General features: G+C 39.0%; 1 protein-coding gene across 5 annotated transcripts in view; it reads right to left on the bottom strand.

Moving 5' to 3' along the window:
- LOC132700184 (voltage-dependent T-type calcium channel subunit alpha-1G-like) overlaps positions 1-20,400 on the bottom strand; it is a 59,643-nt gene that overhangs the window by 6,495 nt on the left and 32,748 nt on the right. Inside the window, exons 4-18 of one of the 5 annotated variants that reach the window (XM_060667354.1) lie at positions 19,559-19,841; positions 19,284-19,376; positions 18,863-19,219; positions 18,062-18,262; positions 16,109-16,298; positions 13,086-13,728; positions 11,939-12,151; positions 10,600-10,747; positions 4,751-5,041; positions 4,484-4,693; positions 3,873-4,037; positions 3,366-3,731; positions 2,214-2,348; positions 1,784-2,079; positions 1,535-1,727 (exon numbers count right to left, since the gene is read on the bottom strand). In XM_060667354.1, coding sequence (XP_060523337.1) covers positions 1,535-1,727; positions 1,784-2,079; positions 2,214-2,348; positions 3,366-3,731; positions 3,873-4,037; positions 4,484-4,693; positions 4,751-5,041; positions 10,600-10,747; positions 11,939-12,151; positions 13,086-13,728; positions 16,109-16,298; positions 18,062-18,262; positions 18,863-19,219; positions 19,284-19,376; positions 19,559-19,841 — 3,784 coding nt within the window. Of the gene's footprint in view, positions 1-1,534; positions 1,728-1,783; positions 2,080-2,213; positions 2,349-3,365; positions 3,732-3,872; positions 4,038-4,483; positions 4,694-4,750; positions 5,042-5,760; positions 5,921-10,599; positions 10,748-11,938; positions 12,152-13,085; positions 13,729-16,108; positions 16,299-18,061; positions 18,263-18,862; positions 19,220-19,283; positions 19,377-19,558; positions 19,842-20,400 lie in introns of all 5 variants that reach the window. The other 4 variants (XM_060667353.1, XM_060667355.1, XM_060667356.1 and 1 more) reach the window with 4 other exon arrangements.

Below are 20,400 nucleotides of genomic sequence, written 5' to 3'. Positions count from 1 at the left end.
TTCATTACGTTGTTTTATTTGATTATCCTTACAAAGCAGCGGTGGGATATTATCAAAATCAGTTACAATGGTTTTTTTTTTCGGACAAGTTCACATTATTGTACGTCATGGGAAAATTTAAATCGAAAACAGTTACAAGTGAAAAGTGTAAAAAACGGGAAGTGATAGTGACAGTTCGAATTCCAGTTATAGCCTTTGAGAAAAGAATTAAACGATTTAAAAAGCCGGTATTTCGCGCGGGAGACGAACTTTTAGTGCCGAAATTTGACCTAAGTTGGGGTGGCGCGATGGTGGATAATTGGTTGTGTAAGAGAGATAGTTTGGCAGAACGCTATCAATGGGACGATGATACTATTTTTCGGATCATTTCCGGACGATTACGAGGTCACATTTCAGAAATAGTGAGGCCAGATACGAAGTTGAAGACTTACGAGAGGGGTGCAAACGTAGAAGAACTGTTGTAGCCGCAGACCATGTTAAAAAGTGGATTAGTATACAAAACGAAGAGGATTAATGGCAAACGTTGCCTATAAGCGAAGGTCGCTTGTGTTTTGTATTTTGGCAAACGTTGCCTATAAGCGAACGTCGCTTGTGTTTTGTATTTTGGCAAACGTTGCCTATAAGCGAACGTCGCTTGTGTTTTGTATTTTGGCACACGTTGCCTATAAACGAATGTCGCTTGTGTTTTGGCAAACGTCGTCTATAAGCGAACGTCACTTGTATTTTGTATTTTGGCAAACGTTGCCTACTGATTATGTTTTTTTTTAATTACGTAATGATTAATACTAGGAACCAAGCTAGAATGATCAAATTATCGTAGTTTTGTAAGATTGAAGTTAGGTTTAGATTTTACCGTCAGGTCTGAGAACAGAGCAATAGTCAGGATGGCCGAGTGTTAGAATATTAATAGTATTACGTCATATCCGACAAGAGCCCGTAACAAAGAGGCGCCGCTTTGTTCTTTTGCCGATTGTTAAATGTATCGATGTCTCAGGCAAAAAAGACAGAGAGATAAAGTTGAGGTGAGGAGATATAATTAGAATATGCGATGTTTTTGGGTTTACGTCAAGAGTCAAGGTTTTAGTCAAGACGTAGTTGTCGAACCGAGAGGATCTAATTCGATTCTACTTCATTGCGTTGTTTTATTTGATTATCCTTATATGGGATTGAAAGCATTTTAGTAACAGCAAAAAAAAAATGGAAGACGCTAGTGCAGATATCCGGGGTATGTGTAAGTAGTGTGTCTTGGTGGGTTCTGTGCCGCTTTTCGTAAACGGTAACGTATGTCATATATATTCAACAATTAGGAAAAACAATATGGAAATAATTAGAATATTGAGTGTTATTTGATTTGGGGCATTCACAGAGTCTATTATTATATATTTTCCAAAAACAACATTTTAAGGAAAAGGCATATTTTACAAGTGCTCAATCTTAGGGGGCTTATTTAAATTAAAAATTTCATTTAGTATGGAAACTGTTTTTTTTTATGGAAACTGTAGCACTCTAAATTTATTTTCTACGAGAGTTATACCTTGACGAACATCTCGAAGGCGAACACGATCGAGAAGATATAGTTGCAGCTCTGCAGGAACAATTTCTCCGGACTGTCGGGCGGAATGTTGGGCCGTTCCATCGCCAGGGTGATGCAATTCATCGCGATGAAAAGCAGCACGACGTTGTCGAAATACTTCTGCTCGACCAGCCACGTGCATTTACGTCTGAATCTAGAACCGCCTTCGTTTAAATGTCTGAAACGTCGGCGTCGGGAGCGCCTTCATACCGATTATCCGGCGCGAACAGATAGAGCGAGTAATCGTCTCGACCTTTCAAACATCCGGTCGGTTCGAGCAGCGCCTCGATCCGATTGAGCACGGTCAGTCTCGGAGACGACGTCGTCGTCGTCTGTCCACCGTCGTCGAGCTTGATCTGTGGCAAAGTTCTTTCGGTTAACGAATTGTCTTTTAGATTGTTGACGGGTCTCAGTTCGATCTGGGTGTTTTTCTTGTCCGGCAGATCGGGACCCGGTGCGGGTCTAGAGAGCGAGTTGCGCCTGGTCAAAGCGGGTGCCGGTGCGATCTAAAAAAAAACGTGGAAAAAAAATCGTGTCCTCCCCGGTGTGCGACTTAAAGCGGCCGTGATTTTGGCGATGGTAAATGAAGCGGAAGCGGTGGGAGAGAGAGAGAAAAAAAAAACAAATGAAATGGCATTACTTGTTGCGAGGCGCTGCAAGTGTTTGATCTACATCTAACAGGGTTTCGCGGGGCCACGCCTTTCCGGTTATTCGGCTGCGTGTCGTTTCTGATCCGTATCGACGACTGCAACAGCGAGTCGTTCCTTAGGCTCGCCTGAAATACAAAACGTGCGGAAAAACAACGAAAGCGTCCTAAATGATGGTGCCTAGATGACGAGCCTTCCCCTCTCTCTAATGTGCCGCGCTATTATACCGGGCGTTATCAAATTATTCGGTTTTATTAACTTTTTCTAAAAGAATTTGCTTAGTATATCTTCAACCAAGTTTTTTGGGCCTTGAGGTTTTAAGAGGAACGATTCCTAAGACTTAGTGACCGTAGCACAACCGGACATGAATGGAGGGTAGCTAGAGATAGAGAGATATCCGCGAGATCGTATTGCCATTAACCAATGGCCTCTTGTATGGTGTCAAGAACGGGCTCGGTGGAATCACGAGAGCAGTCGGGTCGTTCTTATTGATGGGTTTTTATTTGTGGACTCATTATGGGCGCAAAAGAGTCCGCCCAAGTCTTAGAGATGAGCTCCAATTTTAAGTGTGCATGAAAAGTGAGATCACGCTTCATAGAAGCGTGTTATGGTTTGGCCAAAATAACCATTTGGGCGGAAAATGACCGATTATTCCTATATTTATAACTATATTAAACTTGCTGTCAGGAACTGCAAGATCAGTTGTCCAAAAAGACGATGCCAGATCACATACGACTACAGTGACTAGAAACTTCCTCGTTCCGTGGTCTGCAACATTACCAAACTTATGATGATAGGTAGTCCGTTGTCACATTTTGTATTGGATTTACGTCTCGGTAATGAGATGCGATTATTATGGGAGAATATGCCGCAGGTAGATCCGATCATTTGATCAGTTAGGGAATGCGGCGAAGAGTTAGAGAATGCCAAAACTTTCGAAATATTTTTTTGAAGATGTCATGGCTTGTCGATGCTAATAAAATATCATTTGTTGGGTTTTGAAATTTCTATGTTACACATATATTATTAAAGTTTGTAGTAAATAATCAAACTGGTATAATTGTGTTAATTTAAAAACACCCGGTGTTTTGTTTTGTCACTACGCTTCAGCGCGGCACACCTAAGCCGATAACGGTACTACTCACGTGTCTGGCCACCCCTCCGCCGTTGCACTGCGAATGGTCTCGCCCGTTGTTCAGCGGCACCGCCTCCGAATCGGAACAGGACCGCCCCTTTTTCTTCTTTAAGCTCGGCCTGCCCGTCAACTTCCACGACGTCTTCCTCTGCAGCTTCTCCCGTTCGGGGTTCTGATTCGTCTCATTTTTGCTATTATTATTAACTTGGACCACCTTTTCCGAGAAGGTCATCGTCTTCATCCCCACTTTTTCGTTGTGGATTACAATTTTTCCGGTCGGCTGCTGCGGTGCGGCCGTTTCTGGCGGCTTTTCGAATTGCCGAAACGACAAGGGGGGCGGGCTTAGCGACGGCGGTTTCAGCAAGCTCAGGCTCTGCTGGAAGCATAAAATGTGACTCGGGCGCGAAAGAGTGGGAGGAAAAAATAGGAAATGAAAGGAATGATATCGGAGGGCATGTCACATGCACGGCAACCGTCTTCGCAACTTTAAGAAATGATATGACCTCATCAAACCTACCGTCGCCCTTTCTGGCGATGACGGACAGATAACGCTGCTGTCGTCGCCGTACGGTTCGTTGGAAGCACTCGTTACGTTGTATCGGAATTCGGGGAAGTCGTCCAGGGTCGTGTTCGGGGAATCCTGCGGGGTGGCTGCGGTGTGGGTGATGAGAGGGGGTGAGGCCTGCGAAACGATCCGTTTTTCGTAATTCTACTACAAATATTTTTGTTCATGACGTATACGACGTCCGGGGAGGTGGACTCTGAATACATTTTTAGGATGTTCAGTACGTTAAATAAACAAATACATCGGTCGGAACCACTTTCTATCGCCAACAAAGTGAGGAGACTTGTGGTTCTCCATAGAAATAAGTACCGCAAGTTTGAAGGGAAATAGGCGTTAATGCATGTTATATGAGAAAGACACGTACTTTGAAAAATATCATGAATTATTGAATTTTGTTCAACAACTCATAAAAATTGTTGGCCGAATAACCGCCGTCTTTTTGTATTTCTGTGTCAAAAAAAAGAAACAATACAAATACTGCTTTTTGAACTATGCGGAAAAAATTCTTATTTGTTTGTATTCCTGCAATGTAATATTTTCGGGAACACTCTGTCTAACATTACCAAAAACGCCACGTCGCGCACCTGTCTCGACGGCTGCCGTAACATGGACTCTTTCTGTATGTTGCACTTCGGCTCCAGTATAAAGCAACAGTCTTTGGTCACCACTTTGTCTATGCAGTCGCAATGGCTGAGCGCGAGTGTAGTCCTGGGACTGTTCAGCTCTTTCACTTTCCTCAGTTCCTCGGCGGATCGCCAAGAGTTCCTCTTCACCTATACGTAGAACCCGATGCCGCATTACTGCCCCCGACCCTACGCCGCAGGTCTTACTTGAGAGTAACTGTCGGTGGAACTAGTCTCCGATCTGCTACTCCCGTTGTTGCTACCCTTTAGGCTCGCCTCCAATATGCAAGACATTTTACGCCTGGCCAATTCCCTCTGTTCCCTCTCTCTTCGCTCGTTCCGCTCGGAACTGAACCCTTCTACCAAAATGGCTACCAGCAAGTTAAAAAGCACGTAATTACCGAAGGTCATTAGAGCGACGAAATACAGGGCGGCCCAGTGCGACGTTTTGTCCATGCCGTTTGATAGGACCATGTTCCAATCTTCTTGGGTCAAGATCTAAAAGAGGACGCAAGTCAGTATGTCGCGCGCGCGCAGAAATTCGGCTCAAACGACCGCGTCTAAGAAGATGGCCACCACTTTCTTATACGCGGCGAGTCGGTTCCAATAACCCACAAACTGAATGGACCATTCCTGTATGTTTTCAAAATTTGATATACCTGGAGTAGTCTCTAGGTAGTGAAGCCAGGACTCAGAGGTAGAATATCAGTTTGCTTATAAGAATTGTAATCGTATCGAGGTACGAATAGAAGGCCCTTGTGTGATGTGTAAATTGTCAAATGATTAACGCACTGGTTAATTAATCATTACTAGGTAGTGACCAATAAAGTATTTCTTTAGTGTTAAGGAGTCCTTTTTTACCGCGTTGGTATGACCACGTCGCCCAATCGTCAATTCTTTTTAAATATATTTATCTAATTATTGGAAATACAAAATTTTATTTCGAATTAACTATCAAATAACTAGTGTTCTCAATATTTCAAAAATGAAAACATTTCAGTTCATTTCATTTTAGTCGATCAATTAAATAAGCAAAATGCATTTCTACAAACTGCTGCTTCGGTTATGTAATTTTGATTGGTTTTGTCGTTCTATCACCAATGGGAATGGCGCGTCCATTTTGTTTATGGGCCACCGGTCGGTATCGCGTCGAAGCGCGAGGAACTAAAATGGACGAACACTAGTAAACGATAATAACGAAAAACTGATTATCTCACTTGAAATACTGTAACGGTGGCCCACAGTATGTTGTTAAAATGCTTCCGGTCGCACTGGCACCGCGGGTCGTTGATCATCTCACATCCGCAGTCCCTTATTATGCCTTTTTCGTCTACATAGTTGCAAAACTTACCGCCAAAGAGGTACATACCGAGGATGCTATGGAAATGCATAACAAGGATCACAGTTAGCCGGGTCGCTGGGACGATCAGCTTGAAGGGGGCCCGGAGATATAGACCGGTGTCAGTAATTTCCGAATAATACAATCGTTAGCAGTATACGTGGTCGGTGGAATTTTCGAGTATTGGGTGTTACTAAATAAAATGTATAAAAAGTTCTTATGAACCATTACTGACATTTTTTTATTAAGCAGCTGCATCGAAAGAAAACTCACATTTTCATCTCATAATTATGTGAAAATTCTTATTGTTTCTTTTGCCAAAAAGGTTAGAAATATCTTGAATTTCGACAATGGTCGATGATATTTAAAACGAAAAAAAAAAACTTATTAAAACCCGGTTATACAGGGTGTTTAAAAATTGAATTCGAAAATTTGGAGGTAAGATTCAACGTGGTAAAATAATGGTAGAAAGTCGTGTAACAAAAATTTGAAATCGTATAATTTTCCGAGTTTGACAAGCTGTCAAAATTCATTTTTTAAAATTTTATTTTTAATGCAACGAGCTTAATTCTCAACGAAATAAGCTGGTATTTTACACACAGCCCTGACTTAGTAAGTCATCGTTACGAAATAAAAGTGTTTCAGAAATCTATCACTAGAGGGCACTTTACCTAAAACATTTTTTTTACTCAATGTGTTTTATTTATTTAGATTGCCTTAAACAGAATCACAAATCCTGAAAAATTGTTACCCTTGTTTTGAGTCGATGAGTGTTATCGTTTAGCCACAAATCGACTTTTTTATTCTCGGCCCGACTTCTAATTTACAGAAAGGTGATACTGGATATATGCATTTCTGCAGGCGAGGTGCACTAAATTTTTCAAAACAGTATGCTACAAATTAAAAAAGTGAAAAAATGGTATGAGTCAATGCAACAACGTGTTTAATTTAAGTAACAAATACATTTAACATTTCCGAAAATAAAAAAATATTAATAATAATCGGGAATTAAACAGTATACAACGCTGGTTACAATTCATTTTGCATACAGTTCATTTCTAAACATTTTCTTATACATTTAAAAAAATGCTGTGAGCTAATGATTTCGCAATCGTTTATTATTTTTTGTCGTAGATCATTGATATCTGTTATAGATGTGTCATACACTTAAGACTCTAAATGCCCCCAAAACAAGAAGCCCATCGGATTAAGATCTGGTGAACGAGGCGGACAATCTAGAGGTCCGCCCCGACCTATCCATCGATGTTCAAATGTATGGTTTAAATACCCTCGTACAACCAATGTAAAATTGGATGGAGAGCGATATCTTGCATTAACCATGTTTTGTCTCTACTGCAAGGGTGGTAGTTCCTCTCCTATACGATTATCTCCTATAATCCCCTACCGAAGATCATTTTCATGCAGAACTTCAAAACTGTAGAGTTTTGAAGTTTTTTTATACCTTGGTCTCCCTTAATTTATATTATCAGCGTTGAATGATCCTCTTTCACCAAGTCTTCTGTGTATATTGATGAATGTTTTAGCAGATGGAACGTTTCTATTGGGATAAGCTCTTCCGTAGCAAAAATGCATTTGCATGTATTTGAATATTTCTGATGGGCCACCATAGTAGCAGTGTAGTAGCAGTTTAAAAAAATAGATATATGAAAATATTGAGATTTCGAATTTTTGTTACATACTACCATTATTTTACCACGTTGAATCTTTGCTCCAAGTTTCAGAACTCAATTTCTACACACCCCGTAAAGGGGGTTCAACTTCAACGGGATAAATCTTCCTTTTATCCCTCCGACCACCCAGGTACAGCTAAGGAATTTCTTAGATTTCTGACATATACGAATATTAATTTGACACCGATCTTAACAAGATATGTTTTGCAGGACAAGAATCGCCCCCGGGATTCACCAAGTGCTAGTACCGTTTGCCGGTAGTACCCCCGTTAACTCTCTACGCTATAAGCTACTCGTCAATTAGTACGCTAAATGTCGATATCGCAAGTAGTTCAAATCGTATAGCTAAACTACCGTGTGAATACGCCGACCGCGTATCCTCTAGAAAAACGTCGTGTGTTATTAGTAATAAAATAATAAATTAGTATTGAGACAAACACACAAAATTGCAGGGGTGACATGTTGATAAAATATCGAACGAAATATTACAAAACAAGCGTCGTTTGTGCGAGGAGGTGGTGCTCTGTGCGACGCGCGTGACTATTACCTCCCGTCCCTGCGCATCGCGGTTGGGCGTGGATTTGCGCTGCAAGCGCCGCCCATCGCGTCAGAGTGGGGGAAGATTGGAGCGGTCTCATCCCTACTTTAAGTTCCCACACCACAAGCCAATAGTTAAAATTTTCAGATTTGAAATTTTGAATATACAAGTTTAGTGATTTTGACATAGCCTTTTAGATGTTAAGTTATCTGGTTTTCTATATACAGGGTTATTCATTATATTTTGACACCTACCTACAGGGTTAATTTTGAAAAGTGTAAATCCAAAAGTTTGAACATTTTTGATCTATTATCTTATGCAAGTGTTAGAAAAGACAAAAGACGATCTCAAGCTGTCAAAATAACAGCAACATCATTTTTAAAAAATGGAATGCCCTATGCCCTTAAATCGTAGATCTTTTTTTCCTTTTGAGACATTTCAGTTAAAAGATAATTATCATTCGATTTCTGGATGATAGCCATTTTGTTTAAAAATGGTCAAGCCTGCCCTGATAGCAACCATATTATCTATGTCAGCGATTATTTTAACAATGGTTTGACAACTAATCAAAACTAAAAATTTGCAGCGTAAGTTAAATAACTTAAGATATTTCAAGTGGGTTATATTAATAAAAATATTAATAATTAACGCTAAACATTTTCCACATAATCGCCATTATTTTCTATACATCGGGCATTTCTTTTCAATTTCCTATTAATACATGAGATGATAAAATCAGGGCCTTCTCGTTTAGATCTGGTAAAACGATATTAAGTCTTTCTCTTATCACTTGTAAACTTTCAGGCCTACTATAATAAATTTTATTTTTTAAGTATCCTCACAAAAAAATTCACAAGGATTCAGGTCGGGACTGTTGGCAGGCCAATTGATAGTTCCTAGCTTACCTATCCGAAGTATTTAGATAATCGTTAACCGGTTGGACATTATGTGGAGGTGCGCCATCTTGATGTCAAATTAAATTTAAATAATTCCTAACTGACACATTATCTAACAACTGTTTCTAATGCAAAGAAATTTGAATATCGTTGGTCATTCACGGATCCATCGTATATAATTGGTCCGACCACCATATTGTTCAAGATACCACACATCCTTGGATGTTCACTGCCTGCATTTTGTGTGGATTATTGTTGGACCAAAAATATTTATTCTTCCTATTAAATACACCTGCTGTTGTGAACGAAGCCTCATCCGTATATATTATTTTGTTTAGAAAATTTCCATTTTCTTGAGATCCTCTATCGGTTAAATTTCGCACAGGAAGGAACTTATACTGGTGGAACTTATGAGATTAGCGTTCGTTGAATTTTACTATACAACTTTCCCAATATTTTTTTAACGTCAGGTATAGAATATTCAGGATTTTCTAAAAAATATGAAATATAAAAATTAAGAAAGTAGAACTCCATCATGATGTCAAGTGTGGTATTAGTATAATAATGTACCTTGAAAGTAACTTAATATATTGAGTTCTTCATGAAAATTTCTTTCTATTATCTGGTCTTCCGTATGACACTATTTCGGTCCTCAAATTCTTTAATTACATGTTTAATTGTATTTATTGAAGGAACTCTTCTACCCGGATATATTTGTCCATATTCTCTTTTAACCCTTGCAACATTTGAAATATCTTAAGTTACTTAACTTACGTTGCAGATCTTTAGTTTTGCTATCAAGGCAGACTTGACCATTCTTAAACAAAATGGTCACTGTCCAGAAATCGAATGATAATTATTTTTAGACTGAAATATCTCAAAAACGGCTTAATGAAGTGTCAAAAAACTATGTTTTTGAAATCAGGAAAAGAGATCTAGGATTTAATCTAATAATATATTCCATTTAAAAAAATGATTTTGCTGTCATTTTGACATTTTGCGATCGTAGTTTGTTTTTTCTGACATTTGCACCTTTTTACACCTTTTTTTCTATCCGTTAAAATTTACCCTGTAAAGTATCTCGTTCTTGTTTCCCATAAATTTTGTTTAACTAATGCCTTCGACTTTGTGTTTCTCGTTAATGTGTTATTAATAATCCAGTGTCGCTACCATCGAGAACATTATAAACGAAGGTGCCATAGAACATTTCTTGTTGATGGTGTGGACGTAGTAATCACAATAAATCTTATATGCTTCTAGTTCTAACCGACAATTTGTCGGTGCGGTGCGAACGAGGTAATAGTCCCCACGTGACGAAACTCATGCCAAAGTGTATAAACAAATAGGGGAGGTTCAAAGCAAGATGCAGTGACGTACCTTCGAGTTCTGGCAGATCCTCGCACCATTGGTCGATAGAAACGAGAATCAAAACGACGACAAAGAAAAAACGGTGTTTGGTAAAAATAATCCGCCCCCGTTTTGTGGAGGGGCGACCGTTAACACGGAACTCGATATTTACCAAATACGGTTTTTCGCTTATGAAAAAAAAATAAAAATAAAACAAACAAAACAGAATTAACTGGTTCAAATACCTGGAAAACGGTAACGAGGGACCACAAGAGCGAATCAAAATTTTTTCTGTCTTTGTCATCGTCAGAGTTGGACACGCAAATCCGCTCGCTATTATATTTGCTTGCGTCTTTACAAAACTTGCAACCGAATATATTCATACCCAGGATACTACAACATCCCAAAAATCATCAAATCAGAAGGAGTATTTATTTTCATAACGAACGTTTCGTTGTTTATATTAATTCGGTTTGTTAGAATAGAATACTTTTTTTTTGGTGATATTTGGAATGTTAGTATGTGAAAATGGAACCCTATCGATGCCGTAAATGATCGCTAGCGAATGTTTGCCCCCAACGTTCCGGTCCACTTTGCACCGAAACATTATGTTGACGTATATGGATGATAAAGGCTATGTACAATTTATTGTTTGATGTAGATTCGGGTAATATATATATATATATATATATATATATATATATATATATATATATATATATATATATATATATATATATATATATATATATATATATATATATATATATGTGCAGTATCAAGTGCCTCGACAACACTGAAAAAACAGGATAGTGTATGAAGAGTATAATATCGGTGTGAACAGTATATATTTAGAATTGTCTAACATCAATCTAAAATAAAATAAATAAACAAAAAAGTCTAAAATAACGTATGTACACAATGTGGAAATCAAATGCCACCCCTACTACCCAATCTCGACAAATATGAATGAGGTGATATCCCGGTTATTTATATTTTAAAATTTCATGTTCACCTTTTTACTATAAGTTTTTATCAAATTGTTATTAAGGGGGCGCCTCGCATAAGTATCGTGAAAAATTATGTGTATATACTCTACTATTCGATACCTAAAACTGAACTAGTTTCAAACGTCATTTAAAAAAAATTGTCAATTGACGAAACAGAGTTTTAACTTTTTTCGAATTTACACCAATATTAAATTTGACAGGTAAATAAAGTAATTAATTCAAAAATGGGACACGATGTATGTATCAATTGTGAATGTTAATGGCGCAATGAAAATTGTCGTAGCAGATTACACAAGACAAGTCACAAAACAACTTCTCTATTTAGTTTTTTTCGCACTGTTGAACTTTGATAATAGATAAAATTAGTTATTGGGCTAACGTCAATCGGCGGAGTTCAGTTTATACAGCATGTCCACCAATTTTGGTCTATTATTAATTGGTTTTAACTACAAAGATCGGAAACATTTGTATTTTTCTCTGCGCAGTCGCGAATACATCGCGTGACTCATGCGAGGCGCACCCGTTCACGCGCATAACCTTAAAAAATGCAAAAAGGTCGCCATTGTCGACTTACCTGAATATGAATATAAACAAAATCAACAGGGAGAAAAATACCGCGACGTTGTCCATCGTACGGAGCATAACGAACAATTGCCTCCTCAAATTCGGCATGAAACGCACCAACTTGAGTATCCTCAACAGGCGGAACGTGCGCAACACCGACAATCCGGAGTCGGTGTGCAGCTCCTCGTCTGACCTCGTGAAGTTTTTAAACAACTCTATCGCGCTGAAATGCAGCAAATAAGCGACACGGACCCCATCCGTGGATGTCAGGAGAGAACAGAACGCTTTTGGACTTAAATTTATCAAACGACACGCACCTTCTTATACTGATTGTAAATCAATGATCCTTTTAGGTTATGTTTCTCAAAGTCCGTTGACAAAAAATTGGACCAACTAGATTTTCAATGTGTTGACGATGTGTAAAACATTTCATCCGATGTGGAAACTAAATATTATTAAATAGAAAAACTTATTTTTAGTAATTGTATCTAACTATTGCAAATGTCAATTATGCTATCATAACCTCACTTTTCATTTCATTCGGTAAAGAGGTGTGTTTAGTTTTCTGTATAAATTATAGAATGAAACTTAACACGCCTTTTGTGCAAAAGGAAATCAGTTGCGAAAATAGCATCATCTTTTTTTGACTGCCATCAACTAAGCAACATCAACGGTAAAGTAAAGGACGCCGTTCGGATCCAATATTATTAAACTTAAAGTGTTATTGGAGGTCTCGTTTTTTTCCCTCTTTGTCTATATCCTTATTTTTCGTCGTCTACTCTTGTCTTTCGATAAAACAAATCCGTACAATCATAATCTCTAAAACTTTACCGAAGTTCTAATCGCGTTGTCACGGGACAAAACTCATTCGTTTTGCCAAAAGTAACTGGTTTTTACATTATCTGTCAGAAATTAGAAAATTATGGCGAAATTAGGAAAGAAGACAATCCGGAAGAAACAATCAGCAACAAAACGAGTGCGATAGGACAAGATCGAGGGACCTTACGTAAATAAAGGTTATGTTCTCAAACGTGACATAGCAATTCGTCAATACGGCTACCCGTAGAACTTGTGCATTGTTATTTACTCCTATTACGTCTGTTCTCATCTCTGACATCTACGGGTCCGTCTCGCTCCGCCCACACTCAAACCATTACCTCAAAACCACTATTACCCCGTCGAATACGTTAAACCCGTTCGATATATACCCGAACGGACCTTCGGCGATTACTTTGAGGACCATTTCAACGGCGAACACCGCAGAGAATATCACGTTGGTCACCTCGACGCAGTGCGTCAACCATTCGGACTGTTGGTGATGCTCGATACCCATCGAAAGCGTGTTGATCAGAATCGCCAGCAGGATACCGTGCTGGAACACCTTATGTCCGACCAGTACTTTTATGTACCTCCTGAACGACTTCAACGCTTTGATAAACCCTTTGACGATGGTACACGTGACCACGTAGAACTTCGATCGTTTTTCGTTTTTGTATTCGGCCTCGCAGTGCCACAAATCTTGACAGCAAGTGAAGTCGTCTTCTGGCAACTGCTGCGTGTAGAGTTCTTCGGCGTTTTTTTGCCGATTGTTGATACCCTTGGAGAGGGAGTTGAAGAACGTGTCGAGGACTATTTGACCGGTTGGCAGAGCGGCGTTGATCGCACCTAGGGCCAACAGTTCTTGGCACGTAAGGGCTTCGCCGTTGACAAGATCGCTGCATTCTTGTGCGATCTGTTGTTGCGTTTGGAGTATTTGCTGCGGATTGGCCGGCGGCGTTATCTGCCATATGTTGCCGTCTCCTATTGAACGCGAGTGTGCTTTATTACGATAGCTATATGTTAAATCAGCAGGTACACCGACCGACGACTTATTTTTTTTGTGAATGAATGTATTTGGTTAGAGCCAGTATAGAATGAATTACAGCATGCAATATATCATGAACGATTCATACGTTGAAGGTGTCAAAAATACAAGTATGACACTTGGAGGTTCCAGTAATAGTTTGGTAATAATTAGAAATTGAGGAAGATGATACCGAAATTGAAATTTTTGCAAGCTATTGGGTAAATCGTAGTTTAACATTGTCAATTATTTTCATTGTTAATTAGATTTTTATGTATCTTGGGGGCTATAGGACACAAATTCGGGTTTTGCTCAGTTTTGGTTAGTTAGCCAGACCGAAAGATATTATAAATCAAGTAGCTGTCAAAAATTTCTATTTTTTTATTACAGAGTTTTACTGTTGAAACTTTTTTAACACATAATTAATCAAAACTAACACAAAACAAAATGAAATAATTCCTAATTATTCCTTGAAAATAAAAAAAATCACAAAATCCAAATGTTACGTACACTCGATAAGAAAAATTATGAAAATTCGGATAAAATATTTTTGAAATGGCGACATAGGAAATGATCAATTTGCTTTTTGTATATTATTATTTTTTTTGTTATGTACCGATATGTGTATGTATATAGCCGAATCTCTTTTTTTTTAGATATCAAGATAATATTTTGTCGAAAATGTTTTTTCAAGTAAGTGTCCAAGAACTTTCGGTATCGTTGCAATTTTTCATTCATCTTGGTGAAAAGTGTGAATAAAATTAAGAAAAATTGAGAAAATAATAATCAATTAATATTATATTGTAAATAATGATTTTAGGTTTCGAAATATTGACATTTGGAAAAGGCAACAAAAACACTATTGTTACGGTTATATTATTATAATTATTTATTAAAACGTATTTAAAAAAAAAAAAACGTTACTGATTAGTAACTATTTTTTTATTGATTTAAAAATTTAATATTGGTATTTAACGAAAAAAAAAATTGGGTTAATTTTTGAGATGGGCGTCCGTGCCTCCTCCGTTGCTTCTTAGAGTTTTGAGATATTTCCGATATTATCGATTAGAAAATGATTGTCATGTAGCGACACAAAATTGAAAATTTTCTAAATATCGATGACAATCGAAAAATATACAAAAAAGTGTTTGCGGAAACTTTTTTTAAAATTTATTTAATTTATATTTTCATATTGGAATTCATGAGCCTTTTCCCTTCCGATGGCAACAAAATTATTTAAAAATAAAACAAGTCATATATGGGCGATTCGGGTGCGAAAAATTACTGTTTATGGCGCGGCCATCGATGTTACTGCCAATAATCACGGTTGTAATTTTTACGACGGGCCATATAATCAATCTGCTAGCGATTCCCGATCTTTTCTTCTTTTACAGTTAACGATAAAATGCGGTGGTGGGGGGGACGCCGACGACACCTTTAATTGTATCCATAAAAATGAGAAATTTCAGCAACGACGCAGAAAGAGAGGACGTTCGAGTATCCGAATAGTAAATCTGTCATCAAAAAAAGTCCCCCTCTGTTAAGCTCCCCCTTAATATCGAATTTAAATCGTTCGCTAACGTCTTTGCTTTTAACACGGCGATGATCGTCGAATTATATTAAAAAAGAAATAACTGTCTTTCTATTTAACCGTTTCCTCAGTAATGAGAAGCGAATTCTCGACATATACGCTACGTATTTAGAAATAGGTCCCTTAAAAGGGCTAAAGCGGGGTTTTTCCGTGACCTATCATAGGGTTTTCAATAATGTTACTCATCTAGTAGATAAGATATGATGGTTCAACAGCAATTTTACTACTACTACTTTTACATGTAAATAGTTAATTTGCATTAAATTATTTAAATATTTTTAAACTGTATCTGCTATGTGGTGTGATAAACTACGAATGTTCATTGACATCCTGAAATGACTCTGAAAGTACATCATAGGGGCGCTGTATGTCGCTGCGCACCCCTAGAGGCAGGCGATTGGGTATTAAGAGCCGAATTTAGTGAGTCCAAGAAGTATAAATGAAAGAGGGATCTTTCGTTAATAGCCTTTTAAAATAAGCTCAAATTTTACAGAAAAATCAGCAATTTCTTCGCTTCTGTACGGCGGCTGACATATTGATCAGTTCTTTTCATGCCGCGCCATATTATCCAAAGTCCAGAATAGCTCGAAACGCTTAATTTAGCGTTTTTATTATAATAACGAGGTTGGCGAACGCAACCACTTCACCACGTTAAATGAGGCACTCAATTTAAACAATCCGCTGCCTTAGCAACTTTCGCCCTTAAGCCGTCGACACGGAAAAAATTAGGTAACCGGCGGCCTTACCTGCCTGGGTGGTTTTCTCACTCGAGCACACGTTTTTCTTGTCGATGTTCGAGGATAACAAATTTGTCGACGACGCGGGTGGAGATCCGTTCTGTCCGCGTCCGTGTAGGACTATGACGTCACTGAACATTACCGACGACCTGCGCCGGTTGTTGGGTATGGAAGTGGGCGATAGCAGATTTGTCGGACTCTGGAAATTGACGTTACGTTAGTTCAATCTCACTCCAACCATTCGTTTTTTTTTCTCGATATCGAACACAACACATGCCCTATATTGTTACGATAACAGCATCCAACCAGCCTAAAACATAACTTTTTGGGTCGAATAGTTGTCGATTACGATTATATGGCAGTCAAAAGCGGATTTTCCGAGACAAATTGTGACTAAAACTGCTCAGTTTCTGTTGGAAATAGTGACCTTTTCTTGTAAATTTTGATCAAATTCCAGTCAAAATCACCATCTTCGGCCCTTATTGTTACCCAAATATAAACACACTAGCCGATATCAACTTAAAACCGATTTTTCTGGGACAAATGTTTGATTTTCCTTCTGAATATCTCTAACAGGATATAGTCAAAATCATCTTTTTGGCAAGTTATTGTACTTGTATTGTACTTATAACTATAGGTTGACAAAAAGAGCTTTAAAAATTTCATTGTATAACCTGTTTGAAAGTCTCTATGATGTATGTCATCAAAATATCTTGATTGCGCTTAAAAACTGTATTTTTTTTACAGTATTGAATTTAATGGGATAATATTCAGTTGTGAGCGAGTGGTATTTTTTCGATCACTATCGCGTTCTTTAATAGCATGTCTATATTACGGAATCCTATTTGTATATACATAAGGTTCGATTTCGTTATCATCGAAACGCCACACCCCTGAGCTACCCGACTCAATTACCAAAGTCAGCTACACGCTTACCGGACAGGATTTTTTATTGGGTTTAATTAAGGCGACGGATCAAAGAGGCGACAAGCAGTTGTTTGGGGATGAGGGGATAAATTCATCAACCTCCGGCGCAATTTCCCCCCCGGAGACCCTCAATAAACGTCGGATCTTCGTTGGCATTGACTAACGAAGACAATAAAGGGAAACGTCGCCGTCGCCGAAACGCGAAAGGGAAACCATCGAATAACGCGTCGACAATTAACTACTTTATCAGCTTCTTCGACTTTAACGGGAAACTCGCGTGAAAATTAGATAAGTTGCGATGCTTAGTGTCAAACCTGTGCTGATTTGGAGAGTTTAAGCCTATGCGATCTAATTCGCGACGAACGTATTACAAAATGAACATCCCATCCCAACGAAAATATTCCTACATCTCTCGTGCTGTCTACAAGAACTCCAGTTTAAATCAGGGCATAAAATACACTTATCGTAAGAGCTGAGAACGTTTGATCTGCAACTAAATATATTAAGGGTATGACTCTACTGTTGTATTCCAGTAATTTTAGTCTTAAATGTTAATCAGAAATACAACACTTCTGCGTATGACCTTTGGCTGACGAAGGAACGACTATTGAAATTGTATCAGAGAGATAAAACTAGATAAAGCAGTCCAGCTTCTCAGCTGCACTCCACATGAAAAAGCAAGGCATAAGGAATGTAAGAACGATCTTGTACTATAATGTAAATTATTATAATGTTATTCTTATAAAACCTGATTAAAGTCATCTTTTCAGCTTGGAAGTTGTTGTGTTGCTTTAAAGGTTTTGACAATTGGGCGCACCGAAAAAATGAAGAAGCAGAAACTTCACAGAATAACAAGTACAAGACACATAAATTTATTCTTTAAAAATCATTACTGAAGTCAGTTAAATAATTTGGAGCTATAACAAGGAATCGGCCTGCCTGAAAATTGAAAATGAAAACATCGCAGCAAGTAACCAACAACGTAGTTTAAATCAAGATCAATCTTCGCCACATTATCTTACAAAAGGCCCTTACGTCATTATTGTTCGACGCGATGTCCTGATTGGACATGGACGGCACGCGCAGCAGTCCGGGTCTCTTCGCTCCGACTACGCTCATCTCGAGATCTTCACTCCGGTGATGGTGGTGAATGTCTCTGGAGACGGTGGCGCCATGTTCGCTTAGGCACAGCGAACTGGTCCTTGATACGGCCCTCGTGCTCGGCACGCTGCTCTGCTGAAAGTTATTTAATAATTTTGTTCCGAACGTATATTTTTTTACATTCTTTCTACAAGTCACGCAGATTTTTTTGTACCAGGTGGCCACTTAATAAAGGACGCCGGCGATACCTGAGGAACCGTTAGTCCTACAATTTAGAGAAAAAAATATTTGTATAGTAGAGGTTACCCCCTCTAGCGGCCATTTTATGAACTGCAAAATAATTTCCAGCTTTTTCTCTTGGCCGATTTACATACAATTTTATTTTTTCTAAGTTGTAGGACTAACGGTTAATGAGATATGGCCGGCGCCTTTTATTAATGGGCCACCCGGTATATCAAAATATATTATTACCAAACTCGAGGAGTGGAAGTACCCCATCTCAATCTGAAACCCCTCTGCATTTTGAAATACGTCTCGCTCTGAATGAGTGAAAGTTACGCGCCTCGAGGGAAAACGAAAAATTATTTTCAGCTTCGCAGGATCGATCTCTGCGTGACAGAAACCTCCCTCGACTACGAGAAAACTTCCGACGAAGACTCGCATAAAACTTTTTGATTTAAATCGAGAAGTGAATAGAAAATTCGGACGTCGACAGTTAAATAAGTCACCACTTACAAAACTAACATTTTGCCTGACGCGCGGACAGTTCGGATGATGTCTCCTGCTATAGTTAAGTCTTATCGTCTCTCCTGCGATCATTTTTCGGTCGCGTCTGAGATCCCTTCGCACCCTGTACAATCGAATCTTCTTCAGCATTCTTCGTTTGCTCCGTCTCCATAGGTGAGCGATGTACTTGACGATCTCCGCGTAGCAGCTGTTCGGTTCGCTGTTGTTCGTCGAAGACGCGAGCGTGCTGCTACTTTGGAACCTAGCGCGTTCCAAACGCATCCGTTCCATTTCGCGTTTCTTCGTCTCGGAGAACTGAGTGGCGATTACGACCAGGCAGAGGTTTATCATGAAGAAAGAACCGATCTGGAACACGCGACCAACGTCCTTAAAACGTCCGAATCGCTTCCGATTGTCGAATGCGGCTCACCACTATGAGTAAAACGAAGTATATCCAGTCCCAGAAACTGTGACCGTCTTGGACGTAGTACATGATTTCGGTCCAACCTTCCAGCGATATGACCTTGAAGTTGATAATTAGGGTTTTTATTTCTATATTTAATAATCAATACTTTATAAGGTTTACAGTGATAAGTAGTTGAGGCGGCAATCGTTTCTATCCCCACTACCCGCCCGGCTGGCCCCTCCCCCACACTGTAAACCCCGCCCGGCCGCCAATTAAGCGAAGCGAATGAGCATACTCACCAAAAAAATGGCTATCCAAGCGAGCCCGATATTATCGAACGATATGGTGTTTTGAAATGGGTTGGGGTTGTTGTCCGAACACGTCGAGTAGTACAGGTGCCAATTTATGCAAAACCGATCGTCGTTGGCGTATTGAGGCATGCGTTTCTCGCTAACGGTGAGGTTACATTCCATGGTGCCGTTAATAAACGGAGGCAGATCGCTGCACAGATGCATGCCCGAATAATTGCTCTTGCTGCAAATGTAATCCGTGTCGACCGGTTTGTAATAATGCGTTAATTCTCTGCAAGCATAATTGGGGAACGCTTAAGTCCGGTGTCCGTTTACGCCGTTTCGAATTTCGGAGAATGGGAACGGCGGCAAACCGTTTCCCATTCCCATGCAGAAGACGCACCCACTAACACCTATATAGTCGAGCAGTGTGGCGTAAAGTGTGAGGAAGTGTGTTTGGAGACGGCAGATTTTATACGAAACGTTGGTTCAACGAGAAGGTTTATGGTGTATGGTACAGTTCCTTTGTTTTGAATATTTCCACCACCCAATATCAAAATATCAACGCTTCCGTGTATAATTCTTGAGTTCTGTGAATTCCGCGCATCGAAAAGAACATTAGAAAAAAGGCCCCTTTCATTTTCATTTAAAACTTTACACGCGGGAATGCGCCCGGACTTAATATCGTCCAAATTACTTTACCAATTAAAACAGGCGGTAAATTTTTATCATTAACTTCGTTAGCTGAATTAATGGTCGCTTTTCCGGACTCGATCCCGCGATTCGTCAGTCATTAAGGATGAGATAAACAAAAACGGGAGAACAATTCAGGGAGATACGGTTCGCGTTCG

Source organism: Cylas formicarius, unplaced genomic scaffold (genome assembly GCF_029955315.1).
Source record: "Cylas formicarius isolate icCylForm1 unplaced genomic scaffold, icCylForm1.1 PGA_scaffold_3__17_contigs__length_32017465, whole genome shotgun sequence".
NCBI lineage: Eukaryota > Metazoa > Arthropoda > Insecta > Coleoptera > Brentidae > Cylas > Cylas formicarius.
This window is presented reverse-complemented; position numbering and strand designations above follow the sequence as displayed.